The following is a 24550-nucleotide window of genomic DNA, read 5'->3' as shown; positions in this document are numbered from 1 at the left end:
ACGTCAGAGATGCTGAGGATGCGGAAAAGATTGAGACTCTATCACGGACTCGGAGTTATCGCTGAAATTTGACATTTTTTGGTATCGCATCGACATTTAACGTTCTTGTTTTAATCGTCTTCGTCTTTCTCCAATTCAATAAAACACTTCTTATGTTCCTGTTTTTACTATATTACCAAAGCACACAATTAAATTTAGAAATGATCTCCCTTTCCTCTGAGCACGGAGAGAAGCTCCACGACAGTCAGTATTCCACGCAGTATGTAGCCTTGCCTCGATTGCTAAATATCCCTTTCAAACAGAAGAAAAGCCAATACGATCGCCTTGAGGGTTGTTTCTCAATTGTTGTGGTGGCGTCGTCGCATCTACCACACCTCAACCCACAGACAGACCAGGGTTCCGTATCTCGAAAGCATCGCGCATTGCGACCGAGCGCAAGCGCCTCGATTCCATAACTCGCCTATACTCGTCCCATATAATACATTGTAGCCTCTATGTGATATCGCTATTATATGGGGAGTGTAAACCCCAAGTTATGGAATAGAGACGGTTGCGCTCGGTCGCAATAACCTTGCGCGCGTTATACGTCACAGGTCTTGCGTAACTACCCACGTGCTACGATTTTTCCCCTTGGGGGGGCAGCAAGCGGCCATTTTGTACAGGAGCAATGTATAGATGGGTGAAAACGATACGTTGTTTTTAACCAAAAACGATGTCCCCGGGGCGAAACTGCCAACACCAAAAGTAAAGGAGCATACCAACGTTGTTTTGAAACGATGTGGTTAGCCTGTCAGTGACGAGTTAGGGAGAAAAGAGCAGCACTGATAGCAAGGTACTGTATACACGCGAACCGGCAAAGTTAATGATGATTTCATGTTGCAAAAGCATAATTAAATCAGTTAGTTATTTTCCAAACGATATTATTTGAATAGAAGATACGTAAATCAAACTAACAACAATAAACATTTTTGATGACATTGAAAATCAAAACCTGCGGTGCACGATAGGTTGAGGAGGACACTGCCACAGCAAGTAATGCATGAATTTTGTTACACAGCACCATATGCTTGTGTCATTGTTAACTCTTTGGTATTATTACTCAATTTACTGCTCAAATTAATACCTGATACTATTTCTCAGGCTACCAAGTACAAATCAACTTATTTTGTGGCAATTGACCTCCATATTCCATCTTGTGTGCAGGTTGTTTATTATTATTATTATTTGTTCAAGCACATTTTAATAAAGTGTCTATGCTTTAACAAGAGAAATTTATGCTGAAGTTTAAAAGATTAAATCATCAGTAGTATGTACAATTAAAGCTATTAATTTGATTATGCATATTTGATTTTCAATTATCTTGATTATGATATGAGGTTTCTGCATTTTTCTCTTGCCCTCGAATCAATATCTAACAAGTAAATTGATAGTGCTTTATTACAATTTTTGCTTTATACTTTCAGATGTAAAAACTGTGTAGCAGTTGGTAAAGCTGTAGAGATTGATGTGAGCATAGATCAGGGGAAATGGTATTAGAGAAACTAGGAGGACAAGACATAGATAATGTACTAGTAGATCCATCATCACAGCAAGGATAGATGGTGTGATCTTGTCCTGAAGCTATGCCACAAGTTTTCAAACTGGTTGAGTCCTTACTAAGACAAGCTGCTGTGGTGTGAATCGCAATATGTACATTCAGGTTATATGTGGCAGATTTATGACAAAAGAGACCTTCACAATATACTTCAAAGAAGTTATTCTTGCATCTATGCCTCATCAGAACTACACAGTTACAGTGACTAGAACATTGTCTGCAAATAGTGAGGCAGTGAAGGCTGCAAGGTGCCATTGTTTTTCAGTATTAAGAATGACAGTATCTGTTATTTATTTATTTATTTTTATTTTTCATTTTTAATGGGAGGGAGACTCACTTTGTTCTTTCTATGCCCATTCAGTTAAGGGTTGATGGCAATATATGGTAAATCTGTCATGCCTGTATGTAGAATTTCTCTGGCTCAAATTTCTACATTTATTGGGTGCATTATGAAGTTTCCTGACTGATTAATGAGGTTACTTGTAGAAATATCTTGCTTACACACATTTTGTGATATTTTTACTACTTTATACATATGATTATTCACATCTCATGAGTGGTGTGTGAAAGGTACTTGGTATTTGCATTTTAGAACTGTAGATCTGTGTACCAGCAGGGTTATATTTCATATATCTGTGAATGTTTCTTAAAATAAGCTTCATGTTTGATAATTAATTGGTTTGAAATAAATAAATAAATAACCCAAATAAAATCAATTCATTTATATTTCACATAATTTGTTTTTATTATTCTTGTAAGCATTTAATCATAACATCTCCCATCATTATAGTGTTATTGTGTAATAACATTGAAAGTTTCCAAGTTTTTATTAACAGGTTAATGCTAACGTATTACAAATGAATGTAAGCATAAAAGCATATTTCCTTACTCAAATGTATCAAACGTACCACTGGCATAATACCGGTAAAGATGCAGGTAAAGATGACAGCATTGATAACTGGGTTTACAGCGCTGTTAGTGCAGCTTGGTTAGTGTCAGATTGTTATCTGATAAAGTTTGCTACTAGTACCTGAGAACAAAAAGTCTGGCACTTGACAATCAAGTTGATAAAATCACAAAAATAAAGTATACCCTGTACCTGCCCAACATTGATTTGTTCAGATTCTTGACTAAGGGGTGCGTTACAGGTGTCAAGGGCCAAGACTTGAACTTAGGGGTTTGGCATGTCACTGGGCATTACCCCCGATTTCTGTCCAAATCTAATAAAGCCTCAGTTGCTTAACTTTCTCCAAATTTCCAATATCTACAGGTTGTGTTGTTTAATGCTTGGGGTCTCTTCTCTGGCGGCGGTTAATTGGGGACACCTGTGCGGCCTGTCAACGCACCTAGATTCACTTTTGCCGGTGCCACATTTTCAATTGCCGTAAATATCAAATTCATGAATAGAATAAGGAAAAATGACAGTTATGAAAAAATGTTTGGAAGTACCTGTCACCTTCGCCACAGTAACCATATGGGCTGTGATGCCCCCCCCCCCCCCCCACCACAGGCGACACCTTGCAGGGGCGTAACCAGACCTTTTAAAATTGTACGCACAGAATTTCAAAATTCCCAGGTATAGCTAAATGTAGATCGACTTACGCAAAAGATGAAGGGCAGTTTAAATTATATGTGCCAAATATAATAGCTTAGTTTTCACCGTTTATAAAATCATTACTTAAAGTTTAAAATATTCCCACAGTATAATTAAGTTCCAGTAAATTATTTCACCCAGAACCAACGCTTTTTCCGGCATTGGGGTGCAGGCCGTCCATAATTGCCATCTGTATCTTACTTCAAAATTTCAGGGCCTCAAACTTTTCCAAAAGCCGTGAGCGGGGGTGGGGGTGGGGTACAAATTAATGGAGTCTTTTTTTAATAATAAATTTCATTGGGAAAGAGGGTTAAAAATAATTGATACCGATCTCCCGTCACGCTCTTCCACGAAAGACCGCCCTTGTATGAATATAAAAATTGCCTTCTCGTCTCGCTCGGATCGCGAACGATCTCTGGCTGACAACCTTCTGCGAACGAAGTCCATTGAACGAATGTGAAAATCGCTTTCTCTGTTCGCTCAGATCACGCTCGATCTCCCGCTGAAGATACGAAAATTGGCTTCTTGTCTCGCTGCGGTCGGTAACTATCTCTTGTTCCCGATCCTCGGTTAACGAAGTCTCTTGAACAAATATGAAAATTGCCTTCTAGTCTGTTTCGGATTGCGAAGAATCTCTCGCCGAAGATATAAAAATTGCCTTTCTTATGTATTAGCTTTGTCAGATGCCATACGTATAAAGATCCGAAAGGTGTCCCCTTTCATAATTTGGCGGCAAGTTAGGTCATATTTCATTTAGGGCCTACACGTGTTTTGTACCGAATGTAGATCATTCTTGTCACTTCTGCATTATGTATTTTAAAGTTAATGGAAACATTTTATTGTGTTTTGTAAGCTTTAGGTAGTAGTTACGTCGTGACTGAAAAACACCGTGCACTAGAAAGAAGTTTAATATTCATACGTCAAATTACTGCAATGGATTTTCATACGACGTCCACAGCTGCCCCGACAAGTTAAGACTTTTTTAATCAGCTGCCGTCCAATTGGCAGCTGGAGGACTCGCTGAAAAAAGCCTTGCTTAGAATGGTATATTTATTGAACTAGGGGCTTACTGACACAAACTATGAAAACATATGCAAATTATGCCCGCTTGTATCAAGCTAAATTCTAAATAACGGTGAGGCACCTTTGTTCGATGTGGTTTGTTGCGGTTATCCCTAGTTGTCAGAAAATAATCTTAAGAACAGTTGATCGTTGAAGGATTCTTACACCTTCTTGCTATATTATTCGTCATGTCCATGGTCAGCTTAAAGATGAATCTTCTAAAAGTTGAACTTATATATGGTATCATCCAAAATCAACCAATTATATTACAGGATAAAGCTCTGTTTGTTTGTGAAAATTGCCCATATCACCCTGTTAGTTTAGAGGGTTAAGCTGGGTCAAGTCCGTGTCAAAATTCTTTACAGTTTTGCAGGAAATATATTTTTTTTTGTTTCTCTGGCTCCTTATAAAGCCCGTTGTCCAGATTTTATCTAGTGTCCTCAGGTCTGCTGGAGCTGCTGTTTGAAAATAACACAGGTAGATTTTTATCTGAGATAAATATCGCCATCGAGTGTGCATTCGACACACTTAAGACAAAGGCTACCTGAGAGTTGAAGGGCATTCAAACTTCCAATTAAGAGGTAAAGGAAGTTCCAGCTAGATGGATGATTAAGATAGGACTTCTGGAGGTAGCTAGTATTGTTTATTTACCTTAGTTCTGTGAAAGCAAACGAGACGGGGGGCGTCAGAACAATGGTGCGTATACGATTCATACAGAAGATTTGTACATTCAGGTGACTCTTACTTGCAATCGAAGAGGATTTTTCGTGAAAATACACTAAATTTATAGAGAATAATATCGTGATTGGCTCAAAAAAATTGTACGCACAGTGCATCCGTGCGTATGCCTAGTTACGCCCATGCCTTGCGGAGCAAGCGTGCGTAATCCAGGGTGCAACTGAAAATAACCTTGACGCGCGACCTTATTCGCGATGCTTTCGAGATACGGAGCCTTGAGATGAGACATCTCTATGACTATGACAGTGACTACATTATACACCTTAAATCCCCTTTACACTGGATGGCGTCCTTCTGCGTCCTTTGTGCGACCATAAAACTGGCATCGCTGTGGTCGTAGAAAGGAGGCACAAGCATCGCTTTGGTTGCAGAAAGAATGCCCATTTATCCGCCAGGCGTCGGCACGTAAAAGCATTCTATTTTTTACTCTCAAAACGGGGCCGTACAACGGGACGCAGAATGGACGCTGTCCAGTGTAGAGGGGGCTTTAGCAATTGACTTCTCTAAAACATTGACACCGCAGCAGACGACATTGTCATTGCAGTTACACCATAGAGAACGGCGCGGAGATAATCGACACGAAATAAAGTGACGCCACATAACAAACTGGTTATGTTCTTTAAGGTTGTTGTATTATTCAGTTGGCATTTTAGTATTTAATTAAGTATTTTAAATTTCCCACATAAAATAAGTGTTGTAGATAAAACAAACGGTTTACACATTGTAGTATTTTATTTTACCTTTAAAAGATTACAAACAATTTCAGGGGCGGGGTCCAGGATTATTTGAAAGGGGGGGGGGGGGGTCCGCAGAATCCCCCCCCCCCCTCCTTGGCGTGGGGCCCGGGGCTCGGAGACCGCTAATGGGCCCCGAAAATTCTTTGTACTGTAGAGAACGACTTGGTACGGTTTATAACTATGATTCAGCAAGTCAAAATTCTAATTTCAAGAGGGGGCCATTGGTTTGATTTTTTTTCAGAAATCAATGGGGGGGGGGGGGGGGGGGGGGGTCAGGACCCCTCTGATCCCCCCCTTTAAATCCGCCACTGAATTTAAACCTTATTATTTTTTGTGACTCAAGGAAAAAAATATATATATAATCAGACGCGAGTCCACCTTATCACTGTTACGTGATCACATGTCATGTGACCACCGCACTTTGAGACCAGGAAGACTCACTGTCGACATTAGTCCAGGACCAAAGCTCCAAATATACGCTACATTTGACCCGTTCTCCCATATATCTGCTAATTGCAACAGGTAAGTTTGTTTCCATGAAGATAAATTTAGATTAAAAAAGTTTGCCAAATGTGAGGAAGGTTTTGGCATTTTCATAGGCCATATATTTAAATATATTATGCATTATGTAGAGTCAACATTAATGTACATTTACTCCTTATCTCTATCCTTTACCAAGAAAACCGTACTCCAATAGGGGGTCAATCTTTTATATATGTGTTATAACTTAACACATACATTATTAAAGTAAAATGTATCTTTCTCAACACAATATATAAGAGTCATGTTCACTCAGATGATGTTCGAAGGGCTAAGGACCTCGTCGCCCTTTTTTTCTGACAAAAATCTGAGTTAAAAAATGCAAATCCCTCTGTCAGACCTTCACGTGACCCACCAGTCACCGCAGTGCCACCAAGCGGACATCGTCGTGACTATGGTCTAATGAATAGACTGAAAACTTGACTGGTTTTCAGAAAGATGCAGATTTATTACCTTTTAACGTTTAACTACGTTTTTACTTCTGCAAAATGATGTCTATAATCATGGTAGTTCTCAAGTGAGCATATCTCAATACCGTACAAAGCTTCATATCCATTATACAGACCTAGGGACATATACCATCATACAGCGTATGATATAACAAACATACGATCCTCATTGAAAAGATAATCCATTGAGATTGAACGTACATACTGTATATATACATTATAACTCCACATACTTTCCCTTTCTTGTTATAAATATTATCTACATAGCTCGGTACATACAGGGACACTGGGCATACATAAGCACCACAGCATTTGATGCGTTAGTAAAGAAATAGGTAGATAAAAATACACTAAACATATTGTCAGTTATAGAGAGTTATCAGTTAAGAGGGGTTTATGTCAACATTGTGACGCTGTTCCAGTTATTGATAATTTGCGCTCTTTTATCAGTCTGCAAAAAAAAAAAAAAAAAAAAAAAAAAAAAACCAGCACAGGTCAATGTTGCGATAAGTCTTAATATGTGCGGTGGCATTATTCCAATATTAATGCATTAGGTATCTCAGTTCTAGCTCTACACATCATTATAAAATTTTTAATGAGTAATATAACGGTATGAAGACCCGGTGTAAGGTAACTGAGGGTCCGTGTAACAGAAAGTCCGCCCTCCTTATAGTTATAATGGTTAGGGTTAGTCTGACCTAAGTTGGTCAAAATCTAGGCTCACCAGGCTCACATGTGCAAATAAATGGGAAGCGGACTCTCTGTTATGGGGAACTCTCTGTCACGTTACACCGGTAGCCTGTTATCAGTGACACCTAACTCCAACCGTTGTAGTTTCCACTGGAGCTGTAATTCATCGTTTTCAAGAATGCCCATATGTTCTGTACGTGAACGCATTCCAATAATAAATGTATGGATTTTTCGGTCTCAATTTGGCAAAAGGTACATAACCGTGACTCAGTGAGCCTCCAGCCGATAGTAAAATAGATAACATGATATATCTTAAACTGAAATGTTTGCAGGTCGGCTTCTTGAGTAAGGTGCAGTGTAAATCAGAGATCACGTCTTTTTTCCAAGCAAGGCCCCGTTTCTTATCTCCCAGTTCGTGTTAGTCCTGTCTAAGGATGGGTTACTGCCTGTTAAGAACGTGCTATAAAAAACTTGGTTACCTAATGTTTTGATTTGAGTACTGTTATATTAATGCCCCAAAGAATCTCAAGAAAGGTATATGATTAATGCAAAGAACCTGAAGAAAAATTGCCATCTGTAACAAAATACATGGATTCTGTTAAATGTACAGTATGATGTAAACCATTGTAAGCAACAGTATTATCAACACACCTTTCACATTATCTGCCTTTTCAATTAACCTACAGTAGTTATTTATGTATTTTTTATTTCATATTTATTTATGAATCTGGACTTTAGTATGTTATATTAGTATGTTATCATTTTATTATTTTTGATTATAACTCTTTTTGTTAACGGTTTAGTTCATTAGGTAATATTATTACATACTGCTCCCCCCCCCCCCAAAAAAAAAAAAAAAGAAAAAGAAACGAAAGTTTTTGTTTTGACATTGTGATTCAAAATAACCGAAAACTGCACATGCTAGTCAAGTAATGATCACTGTATTCAGTGACATAACAACACCCTGAAGGAAATCCTAGTCAACTAAGGAACTGACTTTAGCTTTTTTGGTGGTCCATGAGGATGGTACTAGGCTGTATTACAGCAGCCAGAGGAGGGCACACGTGTTCCTGAACAATACACTACCATTTATGCACTATTCTTATACATGTATGAAAACGCGTATTAAAACCAAAAAAAGGGTGAAAAACTTGCGTTTCTTTTTTGGCTGATATACTCTGGAAATGCTTTTAATAAGATTAGAAGTAATTTAAAATCACCATTTAACCACTTTTATGACATAAACACTAACTTCTTAATGGCATAATTCCACATGTAAATCACAATTCAACCACTTTTCATAAAATTAACACTGATTTCTTAATGATATAATTCGACATTTTAATGCACTTTCGTTGTTCTTAGGTCTTCTCGTCCAGTAGTACCCACATTGTGAAGTCAGACAGACGTCGAACCCATTTCTCATCTTATTAACATTCAGTCAAGTTCTACGTGAGAGGAGGCTGACAGGTGAAAATGGAAAGAGAGGGTAAGCATTAATTCTACCTTCTCATAGAGCATTTCTGAGATCCAACGAAAGGGTAAGCATTAAGTAAATAAATAACAGTAAAAGATAAATTTGACATCCTGTCACAATATAAACCGAGCTGCAGTGCTTTGAAAACATAGTTGTGTACTCTTTTTTGCAAACATGGCACCCTGAGCTTCAGAGATAACTTGACACTGACCTCTTCACAATAGCTTATCTTCATCGTGTCAAGTTACTTCTGACGAAAATAGTTTGACCTAGTTTATATAAGCCAATCGAATCCATGTTTCAAACATTTTCACCAAAATTTGTTGAAACGCTGATTGGTTGAAAGTCCAGAATTATGTCCAACGAGAAAATTGTATTTCGTTGCGTCCGCATTACCGTCAATCGGCACTCCTCGGCTGATTCCGCAAGCTCCATACTAACAACGATGTTATTGTCGAGTGCGAAGACATCCGAGTAGTTCCGAGTGCATAACCGTACACACACACAAAAAAAAAAGCATGGCGTCTCCTACCAGTGACTACGTAAAAGAATGTGTTAAGTTATCTCTTGATTCTTTGCAAAATATGAGTATATCGGAATTGAAACCAGAGCAGTTTGAGGCCCTGCATCATTATCTACTGAGGGATGATGAGGGATGACGTATTTTGCGTACTGTCCACAGGTTACGGCAAGTCCCTGATATTCAGCATTATCTTTGATTGGTCCGGATTTGAACAAAGTGCGCTTTGACTCGTTCGCGTTCATTGGCTAGATCGTTCAATGAGTCATTGAGGGCGGGCTTTAAATTTGATTGGCGGGCGGTGCGGGCAATCGAATGTGGTCAGAGGTAACTTGACACGATGAAGATAGGCTATAGTGAAGAGGCTTACTAATATCTCTGAAGCTCAGGGTGAAACATCGTGACCTGATAGTCATTTTATCCAAACTCCGATATGGATAATTTCATTTATAATTTTACCTAATCAAGTACATCTTAGTTATCTGAATATATTAAACCTCATAACTCGATAAGGGTATACGTAAGAGGAGAGCTCACAATGAATGGAATTTCATTCATCATAAATCCATATTCATCTGCAATATTTTTTTCTTTGTAACATCAAGAACATGTAAGTATGTACAAAGCAGAAACAATGGATAATATTCTTGTTAACTTAAAAAAAAAAAAATAAAGGTGGAATGCTTTGATGACATAACTTTGTACGATTTTGTTGTACATTGCTACGCAGAAACCATTCTATTCATACAGATTGCATATTTACATTAAGACTTACAAGAGCAACTGCATTTTATAAGATATGGAAGGTATTAAACTCCAAACCCGGATATAGGTGGTATGAGAGCTTACAATATGTGGGATTTTAAAATTCATAATGCATTCATAATTTAAAAATTCAATATAAATCTATATTCATCTGGATATTTTTTCTTTCAGTAACGTCAAGAACATGTAAGTATGTACAAAACAGGAACAATGAAATTTGGTCTTGATAACTTTAAAAAGGAAAATGAAACTGGAATGCTTTGATAACATAACTTTGTATGTTTTTTTGCACATTGTAAAGCAGAAACCACTGTATTCATATAATTTATAAAATTGCATATAATCATTAAGACTTACAGAGGCAACTAAATTCTAGGCTTGTGAATGTTTTAAGTGAAACCTTCATTAATGTTACATTTATATTCATCTACAATATTGTTTTCTTTCAGTGACAAGGCGTAAGTATTGAGGAAACAAGGAAAATTAAAACACATTTATATCAATAAAAAGGGAAGATGAACTATGTTTTACCAATGTTAAAATTGTTTTGTAAGCTTTCTGTGAAGATTGTGATTTGGCAGTTATTTTAGCAGAATGCTATAGTTGCATAATTTCAAAAAGATTTTTTTTACACAAGCAATTACATTTTGGAAACCCTACGACATATTTAACTTCATACCTCGATAAGGATAGGAAGAGAATTTACAATATGTGAAATCTCATTCTATATATATATATATATATATATATATATATATATATATATATATATACATATATATATAAATATATATACACACACACACAATTAAAATAAATAAATAAATAAACAAAAGACATGCATGTCTTTTGTTTATTTATTTATTTATTAATTTTAATTGTGTACAAATGCTCCGTACTGTTGAGCACTCTGTTCCACATTCACGCTTGTTATATATATATATATATATATATATATATATATATATATATATATATATATTATAGAATATTTATATATATATTTATATATATATATATATTTTTTTTCTTTCAGTCAGGAGAACAACACGTAAGTATGAAAAATGCCAGGATCAATTATATATATTTCAGTCAACTTAAAAAAAAAGAAAATAGGAATGGGGTAGTTTGATTACATAATTTTGTACGATTTTGGGAGATCATTGGAAATAATTTTTGCATTATTTTATAAAGACTTACAAAAGTAACTAGATTCTAGATGTTTAATGATATTAAACTGATATCTCAATTAGAGAAAAACTTACAAGAGTTGGAATTTTTTATTCATATAACATTTATCTTCATCCACAATACATTTTTTCCAGGGGATTTTGGTGGTAAGTATTGATGAAATTAGAACACATTTACAGATATATTTGCCAGCCCTTATAACAGGTAAAATAGATTTGTATTGCTTGTTTAAATAATTGTGTAGATTTTTGGTAAACCTTGTGATTCGGGAGCCATTTTATCCAAACGGTAAAGTTATACATAAGACTTGTACATGTAAATGCCAGGACGAAATCTTACAGTAAGTAGACTTTTCACCATTTTATATCCATCAATCTACATTTGCAACATGTTTTTTTTTCAGTCAGAGAATGTAAGTATTGAAGAAATCAAGAAATGACAAAACGTACCCATGTCAACCTTTAAATTATGAACATTAAACTGCAGTGTTTCAATAATAATTTGTGTGCACTTTTGGTTAACATGGCAAATTGGAAACAGTTTATCCAATTTCAACTTCCAATTTTCATTAAGATTTTTACATTGGCAAATACTCCCCAGATGTTTAAAGATATTTTAATATTTTAAGGATATTTTAAAAGATATTTAAAAACCTTATATCTCAATAAAAGTAGGAGGGTGCTCACATTTTTTAAAGTTAATAATCTTTATTCATCTACAATATCTTTTCTTTCAGATCAAGAGTGTAAGTATAGTAGAGAAGGATTCAAGAGGGTTGCGTATGCCCGAAAGATTACCAATTTTTTTGTACCTGGCAGTGACCTACATGCTTACCTTTATATGAAAATGTCAGTCTGCCGTATTTACAGTGGTGGGTGTGGTCGGGGTGGGGAGTTCAAAACAAAGACCCTCAAATCCAGCTAGCTAGACTTTTTAGGGGAACCCTTATAAACCTATTGGGGTTCTTTTAGCATGGTCTCAGGTATATTAAATAGATACTGACAGACAAATTGAGTGGTGGGGTGTGGCCGGCAGACCCTGATTTATAGGGGGTGGAAATCCGGCTAGCATGCACCAAAAGTTAATCTAAAAATAACTGTAAAATGTTCCTTAGAGTCCCAGGGAAGTTGAATGACCAACGACAGACAATTTAAGTGGTGGGTATAGTGCCCAGCAGACACACCCAAAGAGCCACACCCTTAAGGTACAGCTAGCAATAAATTGAACTTGGGTGCTTTAATTTTTTTCCGATTTTGTTATACATTGCTAGGCAGATCATTTTATTCATACAAATTGCATGTTTACATTTAGACTTACACAAGTAACAACATCTTTGATATGTAAGGCATTTAATTCCAAATCTTGTTGGAGAGCTTGCATTGTCTTAATAACACATCTCAATTTTCTTTAGATTTTAAATATTCCGCTTGGGTTCACAGCGACGATGAAGGTGAGCACTTACACTGGATCTCCTGAAGTGGTCTGACTCTGCATTTTTCAGACTAAATTTTCCAACTTTAATGAAAAATCATGTAATAGTTAAAACCTTGATGTTCAAGGATGATAATAATGTGATTTTTAAAGATTCTGTGTTTTCTTTAGCATACTTTTTTTGGTAGAAAATGTTTCAATCAACAAAGAGGGTAAAAGGCGATGAATGTTGTTTCGTAATATTAACCTTTTACCTTAAAGGTACATACGAACCGAGCATCGGTGGAGCGTGGATTCCCAGTAACACATGTAAACCACTTCTACTAGATTCTTATATGACTCAAATAAATTCGACATGCCAAGGGATAAACTGAAAAGATCACTCGATCAGCCATAAAAGACCTTTAGACTGCTCCTTTCTTAAAATTTTTGGTTGTAAATTTAACCTACTTTTGTGACCTACTTTCCTGCCCCATTGACATACAGCTTAGAATGCCAGCAGAAAAATTCGTTCAAACATCATTTTCGGGTAAAATTGAACAATGCCTTTTGGCAATTCTCTTAGTTATACTACTTACAACTATATGCCGGCATTTGGTTGGTTTTTTTGACAAAAAATTGACTTTGTATGCATCTTTAAGACTCCAGCGAGGAGAGAGCCAAACACAATGGTTCCAGGGCAGTGTTGAATCGGATGATAGGACAGAGTAGCTACAGAGAAGTGGCCGCTCCCACCACTACTGTAGATGGCGCTGCAGACAACCCTGTTGGAGAACTGCAGGAGTTAACGCAGAGACGTCAACTGAGACCCCCGCAGTACGAGATTACCAGTGTGAGGGGACCTCCACACGATAGAGAGTTTGTGTGCAATGTGAAACTGGGGAGGATTACAAAAAGAGGTGAATTAATAAGTTTATCATTCAAAGTTTAAACTGTCCGATGTGTTCACAATTTTACTGAAGTCTTCCTAAGAAATGCCATTCTCTTCCAAAAGCTCCCTGAGTGGTGAATTAAAGGTACATACGAACCGAGCATCGGTGGAGCGTGGATTCCCAGTAACACATGTAAACCACTTCTACTAGATTCTTATATGACTCAAATAAATTCGACATGCCAAGGGATAAACTGAATAGATCACTTGATCAGCCATAAAAGACCTTTAGACTGCTCCTTTCTTTAAGTTTTTGGTTGTAAATTTAACCTACTTTCATGACCTACTTTCCTGCCCCATTGACATACAGCTTAGAATGCCAGCAGAAAATCCGTTAAAACATCATTTTTTGGTAAAATTAAACAATGCCTTTTGGTAATTCTCTTAGTTATACTACTTGAAACTATATGCTGGCATTTGGTTGGTTTTTGTGACAAAAATTTGACTTTGTGTGCATCTTTAAGACTCCAGCGAGGAGAGAGCAAAACACAATGGTTCCAGGACAGTGTTGAACCGGATGATAGGACAGAGTAGCTACAGAGAAGTGGCTGCTCCCACCAGTACTGTAGATGGCACTGGAGACAACCCTGTTGGAGAACTGCAGGAGTTAGCGCAGAAACGTCTACTGAGTCCCCCGCAGTACGAGATAACCAGTGTGAGGGGACCTCCCCACGATAGAGAGTTTGTGTGCAATGTGAAACTGGGGAGGATTACAAAAAGAGGTGAATTAATAAGTTTATCATTCAAAGTTTAAAATGCCCGATGTGTTCACAATTTTAATGAAGTCTTCCTCAGAAATGCCATTGATTCTCATCCGAGTTGTGTATGGGCATAATGATTGTGTTATCCATTATGTCGCAATGGAAGGTAGTTGGAAGATAATGTTTGAATTTTGTGACTTGAATTTTATGCATATCTAAAAGGTTGCACATTATATTTGGTATATTGTGAAATAGGTGTGACGGATAGGTTATTGAACTAATTCCTCTGTGTAATAGGTTAAATAGTAAATAGCACAACGTGGCTTCTATGTTTTATGATACAGAAATACAGAGCCATTAAAATCAGGGAGTACAAAGTTACTTTGGCTTTGAACTACTGTATGTTGCCTGATTGTCTGTTAAATCCATTAATACAACTTTAGTCTGAAGTGTGAACAAGGCGTGACAACCGAAGAATTCACTGAATTACAATTCTAAACTGCTCAGTGTTTGCCATGCAGGCACTGGGAAATCTAAGAAGAAAGCCAAGTGCAATGCTGCCATGAAAATGATGCAGGCCGTGGACGTGACGTCTCTGTCGCAAGAAGATCTAGATTGTCCCTGGGAGGAAGAGGATGATGATGCTCTGGTAAGACATGGTTTCATTTTGTATCGGCAGGTAAATTACTTTGTCCACCTGACCTGAATTAATGAGTTACTATTCCTCCATTCATTCCTACTCTACCCTAAACTGACGTCGATAGATCTGTTTCAGTTTGGAAGGAGGTATTTTGTCTATTAATAATACTTTGCTTCAGTGTTTCAGATGAATTCCTGTAAGTCTGCAGCATCCGTCTTTTGATAAAACTTCACTCCTTTGTTTCAGATGGACTCCAGTAAGTCTGCCTATGCTGACTTGAAGAAAGGGAAGAAAATACCCTCCCTGACTCCCTTTGTCAGCAGAAAGATCAGTTCATTCTACACTCAGCTCAAAAATGCCTCAGGTAAATACTCCTGGTTTGGTCCACTACTCTGAGGTCACATGTTGACCTGCTCGTCTGGTCCACTGCTCTGAGGTCACATGTTGACCTGCTGATTAGGTCCACTGCTGTGAGGTCACATGTTGATCTGCTGGTCTGGTGCACTGCTCTGAGGCACATGTTGACCTGCTGGTCTGGTCTACTGCTCTGAGGTCACGTGTTGACCTGCTGGTCTGGTCTACTGCTCTGAGGTCACATGTTGACCTGCTGGTCTGGTCTACTGCTCTGAGGTCACATGTTGACCTGCTGGTCTGGTCTACTGCTCTGAGGTCACATGTTGACCTGCTGTCTGACACACCGCTATCCATGCATTTTTGGTTTATTTGAAGCACAGTGGTAAAAAGAAAACCTTGCTTTCTTTGTTTGGCCAGTATAGTATATTTAGGCCACAAGTCGCGATTGTGATTAGAAATTGGTCTATGTTATGATTAAATAGTCATGCAAGGCTTTTAATAAACTTTGCACTTGAGAAATTGTATTTTCTGTCCAGGAAAGAAGCTGAACAGGCTGCACACCACCTCTTTGAACACACGAGGCAGTAACTTCTGTCAACTACTCCAGGAGATAGCAGAGGAACAGTGCTTTGAGGTCACCTATGTTGACCTGCAGGAGCTCAGTTATAAAGGTAGGTCACCTATGTTGTCCTGCAGTAGCTCAGTTATAAAGGTAGGTCACCTATGTGGACCTGCAGGAGCTCAGTTATAAAGGTAGGTCACTTTATGTTGACCTGCAGGAGCTCAGTTATATAGGTAGGTCACCTATGTTGACCTGCAGGAGCTCAGTTATAAAGGTAGGTCACTTTCTTAAACTGTGGAACAGTGCTTTGATTGAGGTCACATATGATGACTTGCGGGATCTCAGTAATAAATGTAGGTCGCATTTAGTAGCCGAATAACTCTCAATGCGTTGAATTGTTTAATATAATTTTCCATATGATATAAAGACCAGAATTTGACAAGCAAAAAAAGCATAAAAGATATGTGATCAGTACTTACTAACCGCAAAATTGCCAATAGGAAGAAAGCAGAGTACTTAAAATTAACCTATACATGCATATGGCGTATCATGGCTTACGGCTGCGTGGCATGGACCATAAGTAATTCCACGAAAAAAATAAAATTAATGCAGTTGAAATGTGGTGCTGCAGACAAACACTTAAAATACCATCTTGCAGAAATCACAGAAATACAGTAAGAAAGAGACAATGTACTTTTATCGGACACTGCATAAGAAAAAGCGGCCTGGAAGCCATAATAACTACATTAAACATTTTGGTCAAAAGAAGCAGAGGAAGACAAAAAGATAAAACAATAGATGGCGTAGCAGTCTGGTTCGGAACAAAAACAGCCGACGAAACCCTAAAATTATTACAGGCAGAGAAGAAATGGCACCTCGTGGTCGCCGACTTCTCTCAGCATGGCACTTCATGATGAAGATACGGGCAGAATAATATTTAGAGTAAATTCCTTTAGAATGTGATCTGGAGGCAGTTCCATTTTCTCTCCCATTTGTCTGTGTTTATTCTTAGATTCTGGTCGAATAATTCTCTCTCTCAGTATCTTCTCTCTGTCAAGGTAATTTTGCCTCTTTCCAGGCCATCGTCAGTGTTTGGTGCAGCTGTCCACCATGCCAGTTGCTGTGTGTCACGGCAGCGGACCCACCTCTGGCGAATGCCATGCCAACGCAGCCCACAATGCATTGCAGTATCTGAAGATCATGACCAAAATGGCCTAGTGTGGGGGCTACGATAATCGTATCACAAAAATGGTAGACTTTGGTCTTTATGTTAAGTCTGGAGTTTATGTAAAGCATGTGTTTTGATTCTGGGATGATGCGTTTATTTAGGTTAAGGCAAGGACATGTTCAAGATCAAAGTTCAATTTCTGACATTGTTATTGAAGCATGCCTAGTGGGCTGAGGAGTCTGCTGTATACAAACGTTTTCAGTTTGCCTTTAACAGTATTTTTGCCATTATCTTTATTTCCATTAATTTTATAATAATGACTAAAACTATGTAATTTGTTTTTGTGAATGATTGTTTAGTAGGTGTTTAAAAGCGGACGCTTACTGCTTTTAAAACTGCAATGTGTAGTGAAATTGCATGCATAAATCGATATTCACTGTAATTAACTGTTGCAAGTTTTCAGTCTATATTTTTCTTAAATGCGATTGCACCGTGTTTGTTGATAAAAGTCTGCATTAGTTCAAGTATAACGGTGCTTTATAAGCCAGTTTTCCACAGTTTTTAGATACATAAGATCACGCAGGAACCAAAATAAATTGTCAGATCACCTTGAGAAAAAAAAAGCCTGTTCAGTTTTAATGTCTCCCTTTAAGATGTTGCAATAATAATCATGAAGTTATTGGTAGTAATAAGTGAGTTGTATTTGAGGCAGTGAAGTGTTTATCTGTCCCTGGGGCTCAGGATGGTCACATACTCTGTGTTGAAATATAGATTATATTAGTAGTAATAAGTGAGGTGTGTGTGAGGCAGTGAAGTGTTTATCTGTCCCTGGGGCTCAGGATGGTCACATACTCTGTGTTGAAATATAGATTATATTAGTAGTAATAAGTGAGGTGTGTGTGAGGCAGTGAAGTGTTTATCTGTCCCTGGGGCTCAGGATGGTCACATACTCAGTGCTGAAGTATGAATTTATAGAGAAATTAATTATGTAGGTAATTACTTTGTTAAATGTTTATTTTAGAGATGGATGGAGAGAACCAGAATTGATAAGATGTTTATAATGAATAACAAGAATTTACAATATCATTGCTGTGGAAACTTTAAATTTTAAACTTTTCCACAGAATGTGCAATTGTGGTGGTGCAATGTTTGAATTAGGTCCATGGGCTGATCACATAGTATACGCTGGGATATGCTATAAGGTTCCCGAGTATAAATGGAGAAAGGTCGATTTATTGGGCTTCATATCACAGTAAATTGGTTTGTAATGCATGATTTATACATGGAAATAAGAGAAGACCCGCTGTACGATTTGTTTGTTTTATCTGTGATGGCACTTTTGAGGAAAATCAGACTGTATCATTTACGATGTGTGTTTATTTTTTGCCACTTGCTTCAGGTGCAGCAGTGACAGCTGATTGAAAGCCATGTTTCTAAATGGCTCATATGCTTGGTTTTTAACTCTAGGGATAATGTATGTGAATTTCACTTCTGTTAAAATGTTATTATTAATATGATGCTAAAATAAATTGATATTATTTTCCCTGTTATTTGGCCATGTTTTCCTTCATATTTGATTGCACTGTAGTTTGGGGGGTAACATCATCATTCTATATTATCACATAGATGTGATGCTCATTATATATTATCATATAGATGTGATGCTTCCTCCAGCATTGTGGCCACAATGTGTGACGGCTATGACATCAACATTATCACTGATCTTAATTAATACATGTTCTTGTTTCGTCACCAAAAATGCTTATTTTACTTCGAATCATCAGTTTGTCTTCGTATTTTTTCCATTGATGTTTTGGACTCAGAGGAAAAAATATGTTTCACCCTTAGGTACACCTGTTAAACAACTGACTCAGGATGGCGAGAGGATTATTTTATTGGCCGACTGTATAGTTAAGTAAAAAATAAATAAGGACAGCTACAGAAATAAAAGAATCACAATAATGAAAACTGAGACAATACAATCGCATCGATACTAAGGCCACCTCCTGCTTGTCGTGAACCACCAAGCAGCGACCAACCTCCACCGCGTCATGTGTGTGTTTGTTGTAACATGCACAGAATTTTATGGCGATTCTGGCGACGGCGACGCGTAAAGATTTTGTGTACGATCACCGCGCATTATTTGAGCCACCAACGGCGACCTGGCTAGTTTCATGGTCGCACAAGGGTCGCTTTCCAGTGTTAGAGCGAGAGAGAGGGGGGGGGGGGAGGGGTAGAGGGCTGTTAGGGAACTTCATCCAGCGGAAAAACCCGACCTGACAATTTGAGTATTTCTCCGGGTAGCCCGCTAGCTGGCACTGCAGCTGGGAGGTACTATTTACATTTAAATGAGGTGGAACACGCATCAACGAGATGTGAGTTTGTGTGTGTGTGTGTGTGTGTGTGTGTGTGTTTGTGTGAGTGGGATGTGTGTGTGTGTGTGTGTGTGTGTGTGGCTGGGGGAAGCGTGTTTGTGAGGACGATGTGTGTGTGTGTGTGTGTGTATGTGGGCGGTTTGTATGTACATGTATATGGGGGGGGGGGTAAAAGAAAGCTATAACGGAGACTGCGCACTGGTATTTACATTTACGAATTCATCGCATCAGCTATAAGGCTTTGCAAATAAACGTGGCGTGGAATTCGGATTCAGTGCGTTATAACAATGTTTGAGTAGAAAACTAAACGCAAATAACATTACCGACAACAATGTGCACTTCTCGTGATTAGTAGATGTAGATATGGTTTGATGTCCTACGATTTCTTGGTCTTAATCATGGATGTTTTTTAAAACTTTTTTTAATTTAGTATTTTTTACATTAAAGTCGATAACTCATTTACAGTTGCAGGATTGTGGTTATTTAAAACGTCTATTTCAGTTGTGCACGTCAGAATTAATTCTTAATTTTGAAAAATTATTAATGATTTTCCTTTCTTTTTTTCTTTTGTACACAAACTGTTGGGAGGCGGTGTGTCATACGTGTGTGTGTTACGGCAACGTGTGTGTGTGTGTGTGTGTGTGTGTGTGTGTGTGTGAAAGAGGGGGGGTTAAAGGGAAACGATAACGAAGACTGAAAGATGTCTTTTTTTATCACCACACACCGGTATTTACATCTACAAAGTCAGGGCAACAGCTGTAAGAGTTTGTAAATAAAAGTAACATTGAATTGGGATTCAGAACATTATTACAGTATTTGAATAGAATAAACGAAGAACAAACAAGGCTGAGGAGCAGCTACACAGGTACCTACACACACAACACACTGCACCAACAACTCTGTGTAATACGGCTAATTTACATTTAGGTACACTCACTAACTTTATTGTTCATATTTTCTATCATACTTAACAGTTTCTTCACTTCATCGAAACGCTCCAGTCAAATTCAATACTATAAAAAACAATGGTTTCAATGGTCAATGTAAATCACAACAGCAACTGATTATTAACCAGGGAACTATGATGGAAACACAAACTGCTAGCCATTGTGCCCAGAACAATAGAGCCGAGCACGCGAACAGGGGGTCTTTTTTTATTTACCCTTGAGCAATGGCGGTCGTATGAAGTACTTACTGCGTAAAAGTCTGGGTTTTGGACAGATTCAGCTAAAAAAGGTAAATTTACGTGATAAAAAGAGGTTTTATAACGATCCAAAGTAAATCGTTAAGAACTCATAAGAATGGATTGTGTTACATGGTGACCTAAGTGGGACTTTTGAAAGCAGCAGCTTAAGTTGCCCTCCGCCATCTTGTTCCCCTCCCTACTGCGCAGTAGTGCCATATCTATTAGACCAACTATGTATACATTATGTTTTCTAATTTTGAATTAGTCTCATAAGGATAAAATATACGCCTGATGACACATCTGGTGTTGCTGGATTCTAATTGTTTACATTTGATGAAAATTAATTCGCAAACGTTCCCTTTACTGTGTAGTAGAGGTACGAGTAAGGCTTTCACCAGCTGTCATGTGGGCGGCCATTGGTCTCAAAAGACGACCTCTATTCCCATAGATGGCAGTAGGCTACACTATAGCACGGCATAAAAATTTAATATTACAACATTGATATTCACCGTATATTCAAACTACATGACGAGAACTTCTCAGATAAAGCAATATATTTTTATCCTTCAGATTGAGGGTGTTTGCAAGTGTCTGCATGTCCCTTTGTAAAAATAAGGCAAGTACTTTTTCATATGGACCGTTGTTATAACTATGTTTACGTTAAGTCTTCAGAACGTTTGTCTATTACTATGATTTTGCAATCTGTTGAGGAATGAGAGTAGAGATCAGGTCCACTGAAATAATTATATAGCTTTAATGCAATTAAATTACCGAGGTAAGGGTACAGTCCAAAAACCTAAGATAGTATTTTTATGCAACGGTTCACAACAAAGTCTATTTCTCTTTGTTCTTATTTATTCCATACCATCTGTAAATATATAAAGAGCGATGAGCAAAGAACAATGTGCGATCATCATAATAATGTTATTAATAGCTATAATCTTAATATATAATAAGTATAATAATAATAATGATAATATTCATAAAAGAATTAAACTATTGACACGTACCTGTAAATATATAAAGAGCGATGAGCAAAGAACAATGACAGAAAAAGGGCGGCGACGATATTTATAAGCGACGAAAGGCGGGAAAGATGACCAATGGGAATGAGAGAGTAAGATGACGCCCACGTGACAAAACAAAAGACGAACACGAGTGAAGAAAATACATTCATACGGCTACATTCACCCCCCTTCTCAAAGAAATGTCTCCGCACATTTCATTCACTCCACAAATAATAATAACACTATACAACAATGATCTAGTTTTTATTAAAATATGACACTAAATTAATCAAAGCTTTAAGTTAGCCTTGATATTTTTCTGGAATCCTCTTCTCCCTTTTAGACCTCCTTGGAATGGAGGGATCTTCAACTTGCACTTTTTTCTCACTACTCTTCCTCAATCCTCCGACAGGTAAAGGAAGTAAGTGATTTCTGTGAACAACTTTCAATGTTCCACTTTTGACTCCTTCTTCTTTAATTTTGTATACCGGTATATCTTTATTTGGTTGTTCTACAACCACATATACTTCAGGTTTCCATCTATCAGCCAACTTATTCTTTCCTTTTAACCCCAAGTTTCTGATCAATACTCTATCTCCTTGCTGGACGACAGCTCCTCTCGTCATTCTATCAAACCGTTCTTTGTTATTCCTTTTAAGATCTACGGAATTCTTAAAAGCTAATTCATAAGCATATTGCAATCGTCTTTTTAATTTTCTAATGTAATCTGAGTGCTCTGTATTCCCACTCTGTTCATCTAGACCAAAAGTCAAATCTACAGGCAGTCTAGGGTTTCTACCAAACATTAGAAAATACGGAGAATATCCGGTTGCATCATTCTTTGTACAATTGTACGCGTGAACTAAACTTTGAATGTACTTTTTCCAGTCCGATTTTTTATCTTGACCTAAAGTACCAATCATATTTAGCAATGTTCGATTAAATCGTTCACACGTACCATTACCCTGGGGCCGGTAAGGCGTGGTTCTAGTTTTAGTCACTCCTCCTATTTCGCACAAATGTTTAATTGTGCTACTCTCAAAATTTCTTCCTTGATCGCTATGTATTTTTGCCGGAAAACCATAATGAACAATCACATTTTCATACAACAACTTTGCCGTAGTGTACGCAGTCTGATTTTTAGCAGGATATGCCAATGCATACCTGGAAAAATGGTCTGTCACAACTAACACATTGGCAATACCACCTTTATTATCTTCTACGGTCAAATAGTCAATACATAACATTTCCATTGGCTGTGATGAACTCATACTGACTAAGGGTGCCTTATCTGAAATTGATTTTCTTTGTACACATCTGTCACAAGTAGCCACATAATTTGCAACATCGGAATACATTTTATTCCAAAAAAATCGATCTCTGATCAACTCTATCGTTCTGTCTCTACCAACATGCGCCATATCATCATGACACATCTTTATAGCTTCATTCCGCCGATGCTTCGGTATGTAAATCAGAAACTGCTCGCAGCGCCATATGCAACGGTTCACAACAAAGTCTATTTCTCTTTGTTCTTATTTATTCCATACCATCTGTAAATATATAAAGAGCGATGAGCAAAGAACAATGTGCGATCATCATAATAATGTTATTAATAGCTATAATCTTAATATATAATAAGTATAATAATAATAATGATAATATTCATAAAAGAATTAAACTATTGACACGTACCTGTAAATATATAAAGAGCGATGAGCAAAGAACAATGACAGAAAAAGGGCGGCGACGATATTTATAAGCGACGAAAGGCGGGAAAGATGACCAATGGGAATGAGAGAGTAAGATGACGCCCACGTGACAAAACAAAAGACGAACACGAGTGAAGAAAATACATTCATACGGCTACATTTATTTATTTATTTATTATTATTATTATTTTTTTGGGGGGGGGGGGTGCAGATTGTGCCAGGGATATTGAAGCAAGATGTATCGAAGCATGAGAGCAACAAAATGTTGGTTGTGATTGATAATATATATTTACTTTTATAAATTAATTTGATATATCATCATAATATCTATAGATCTGTTCACACAGTCGCCAGTCAACGACGCTTTCTGGGGCACTGAAAAAAAATTAAATTCAGTTTCTTAAGTAAATTTCATTTTATCCTCCTTTTCCCCTATTACTGTCAAAGAAATTCATTTTACAATGAAATATATGAATTATGCATTGGTAACTTTCTGTTGTCCTTTCACCTTTGTTAAAAATACAACTGTCTTCATACATATTGATAACCTGGAAAATTTCAACCTCACAAACCGTACATTGGCTTTATAACGGGTAGTCCGCTAGCTGGTCAAGCAGCTGGGAGTGCTATATTTATGTAAGTGATATTGAAACACGCGACTAATTCCAAATCACGACGGCGTGTTTGTGTGTGCATGGGGGGATCAGGGTGTGTGTGGGAAAAATGTGTGTGGAAGAATGAGTGTTTGGTCGGGGAGGGGTGTGTGCAGCGGGGCGTTAAAGGGACCGGAAACTGCACAGTTCCTTTGTTATGTTGAGGACCGTTATTAACTGAGATTACTATATACATCTATATAATACAGAAGCACGCAACTAATTTTAAGTTACGACAACCTGTGAGTGTGTGGCTGTAGGGACGACGTATCTGTGTGGGAAGGTGTATATGGAGGGTGGCTGTGTGTGTGTGTGTGTGTGTGTGTGTGTGTGTATAAAGCGGGGTTAACAGAAGCGATAACGGATGCTGTTCAGTCTTTTTTCATCACTGTGGAACGGCATTACATCTACGAACTCATCGCCTCCGCTATAAAACTTTCTAAATATTATCGTGACGTTGAATTGAGATTCAG

At 37.5% G+C, this 24550-nt stretch overlaps 2 protein-coding genes and 1 long non-coding RNA gene across 5 annotated transcripts in view; all 3 read left to right on the top strand.

The window, feature by feature from the left end:
• Window positions 1-6139: 6139 nt before the first annotated feature.
• Window positions 6140-10862, top strand: LOC106168855 (uncharacterized). The gene is made up of 4 exons (XR_001239046.2): window positions 6140-6247; window positions 8770-8893; window positions 10338-10352; window positions 10616-10862. It is a non-coding gene; the product is annotated as an uncharacterized LOC106168855 (long non-coding RNA).
• A 1869-nt stretch (window positions 10863-12731) lies between these two features.
• LOC106160200 (protein Loquacious-like) lies at window positions 12732-18956 on the top strand. The gene is made up of 8 exons (XM_087013573.1): window positions 12732-12807; window positions 13050-13097; window positions 13430-13687; window positions 14184-14441; window positions 14942-15069; window positions 15307-15424; window positions 15951-16085; window positions 17055-18956. Exons 3-8 carry the CDS (start codon window positions 13483-13485, stop codon window positions 17192-17194), a joined length of 984 nt encoding a protein of 327 aa, XP_086869699.1. The 5' UTR covers window positions 12732-12807; window positions 13050-13097; window positions 13430-13482; the 3' UTR covers window positions 17195-18956.
• Window positions 18957-19698: 742 nt separating this feature from the next.
• Window positions 19699-24550, top strand: part of LOC106161375 (uncharacterized) — a 45076-nt gene continuing 40224 nt past the window's right edge. For 2 of the 3 annotated variants that reach the window (XM_087012603.1, XM_087012601.1), the window contains exons 1-2: window positions 19700-20755; window positions 21276-21321. The gene's annotated coding sequence lies outside the window, so the exon portion shown is untranslated. Of the gene's footprint in view, window positions 20756-21275; window positions 21322-24550 lie in introns of all 3 variants that reach the window. The other variant, XM_087012602.1, reaches the window with a different exon arrangement.

This window comes from Lingula anatina, chromosome 5, assembly GCF_051362555.1.
Source record: "Lingula anatina isolate TDL-2025a chromosome 5, LinAna3.0, whole genome shotgun sequence".
Taxonomy (NCBI): domain Eukaryota; kingdom Metazoa; phylum Brachiopoda; class Lingulata; order Lingulida; family Lingulidae; genus Lingula; species Lingula anatina.
This window is presented reverse-complemented; position numbering and strand designations above follow the sequence as displayed.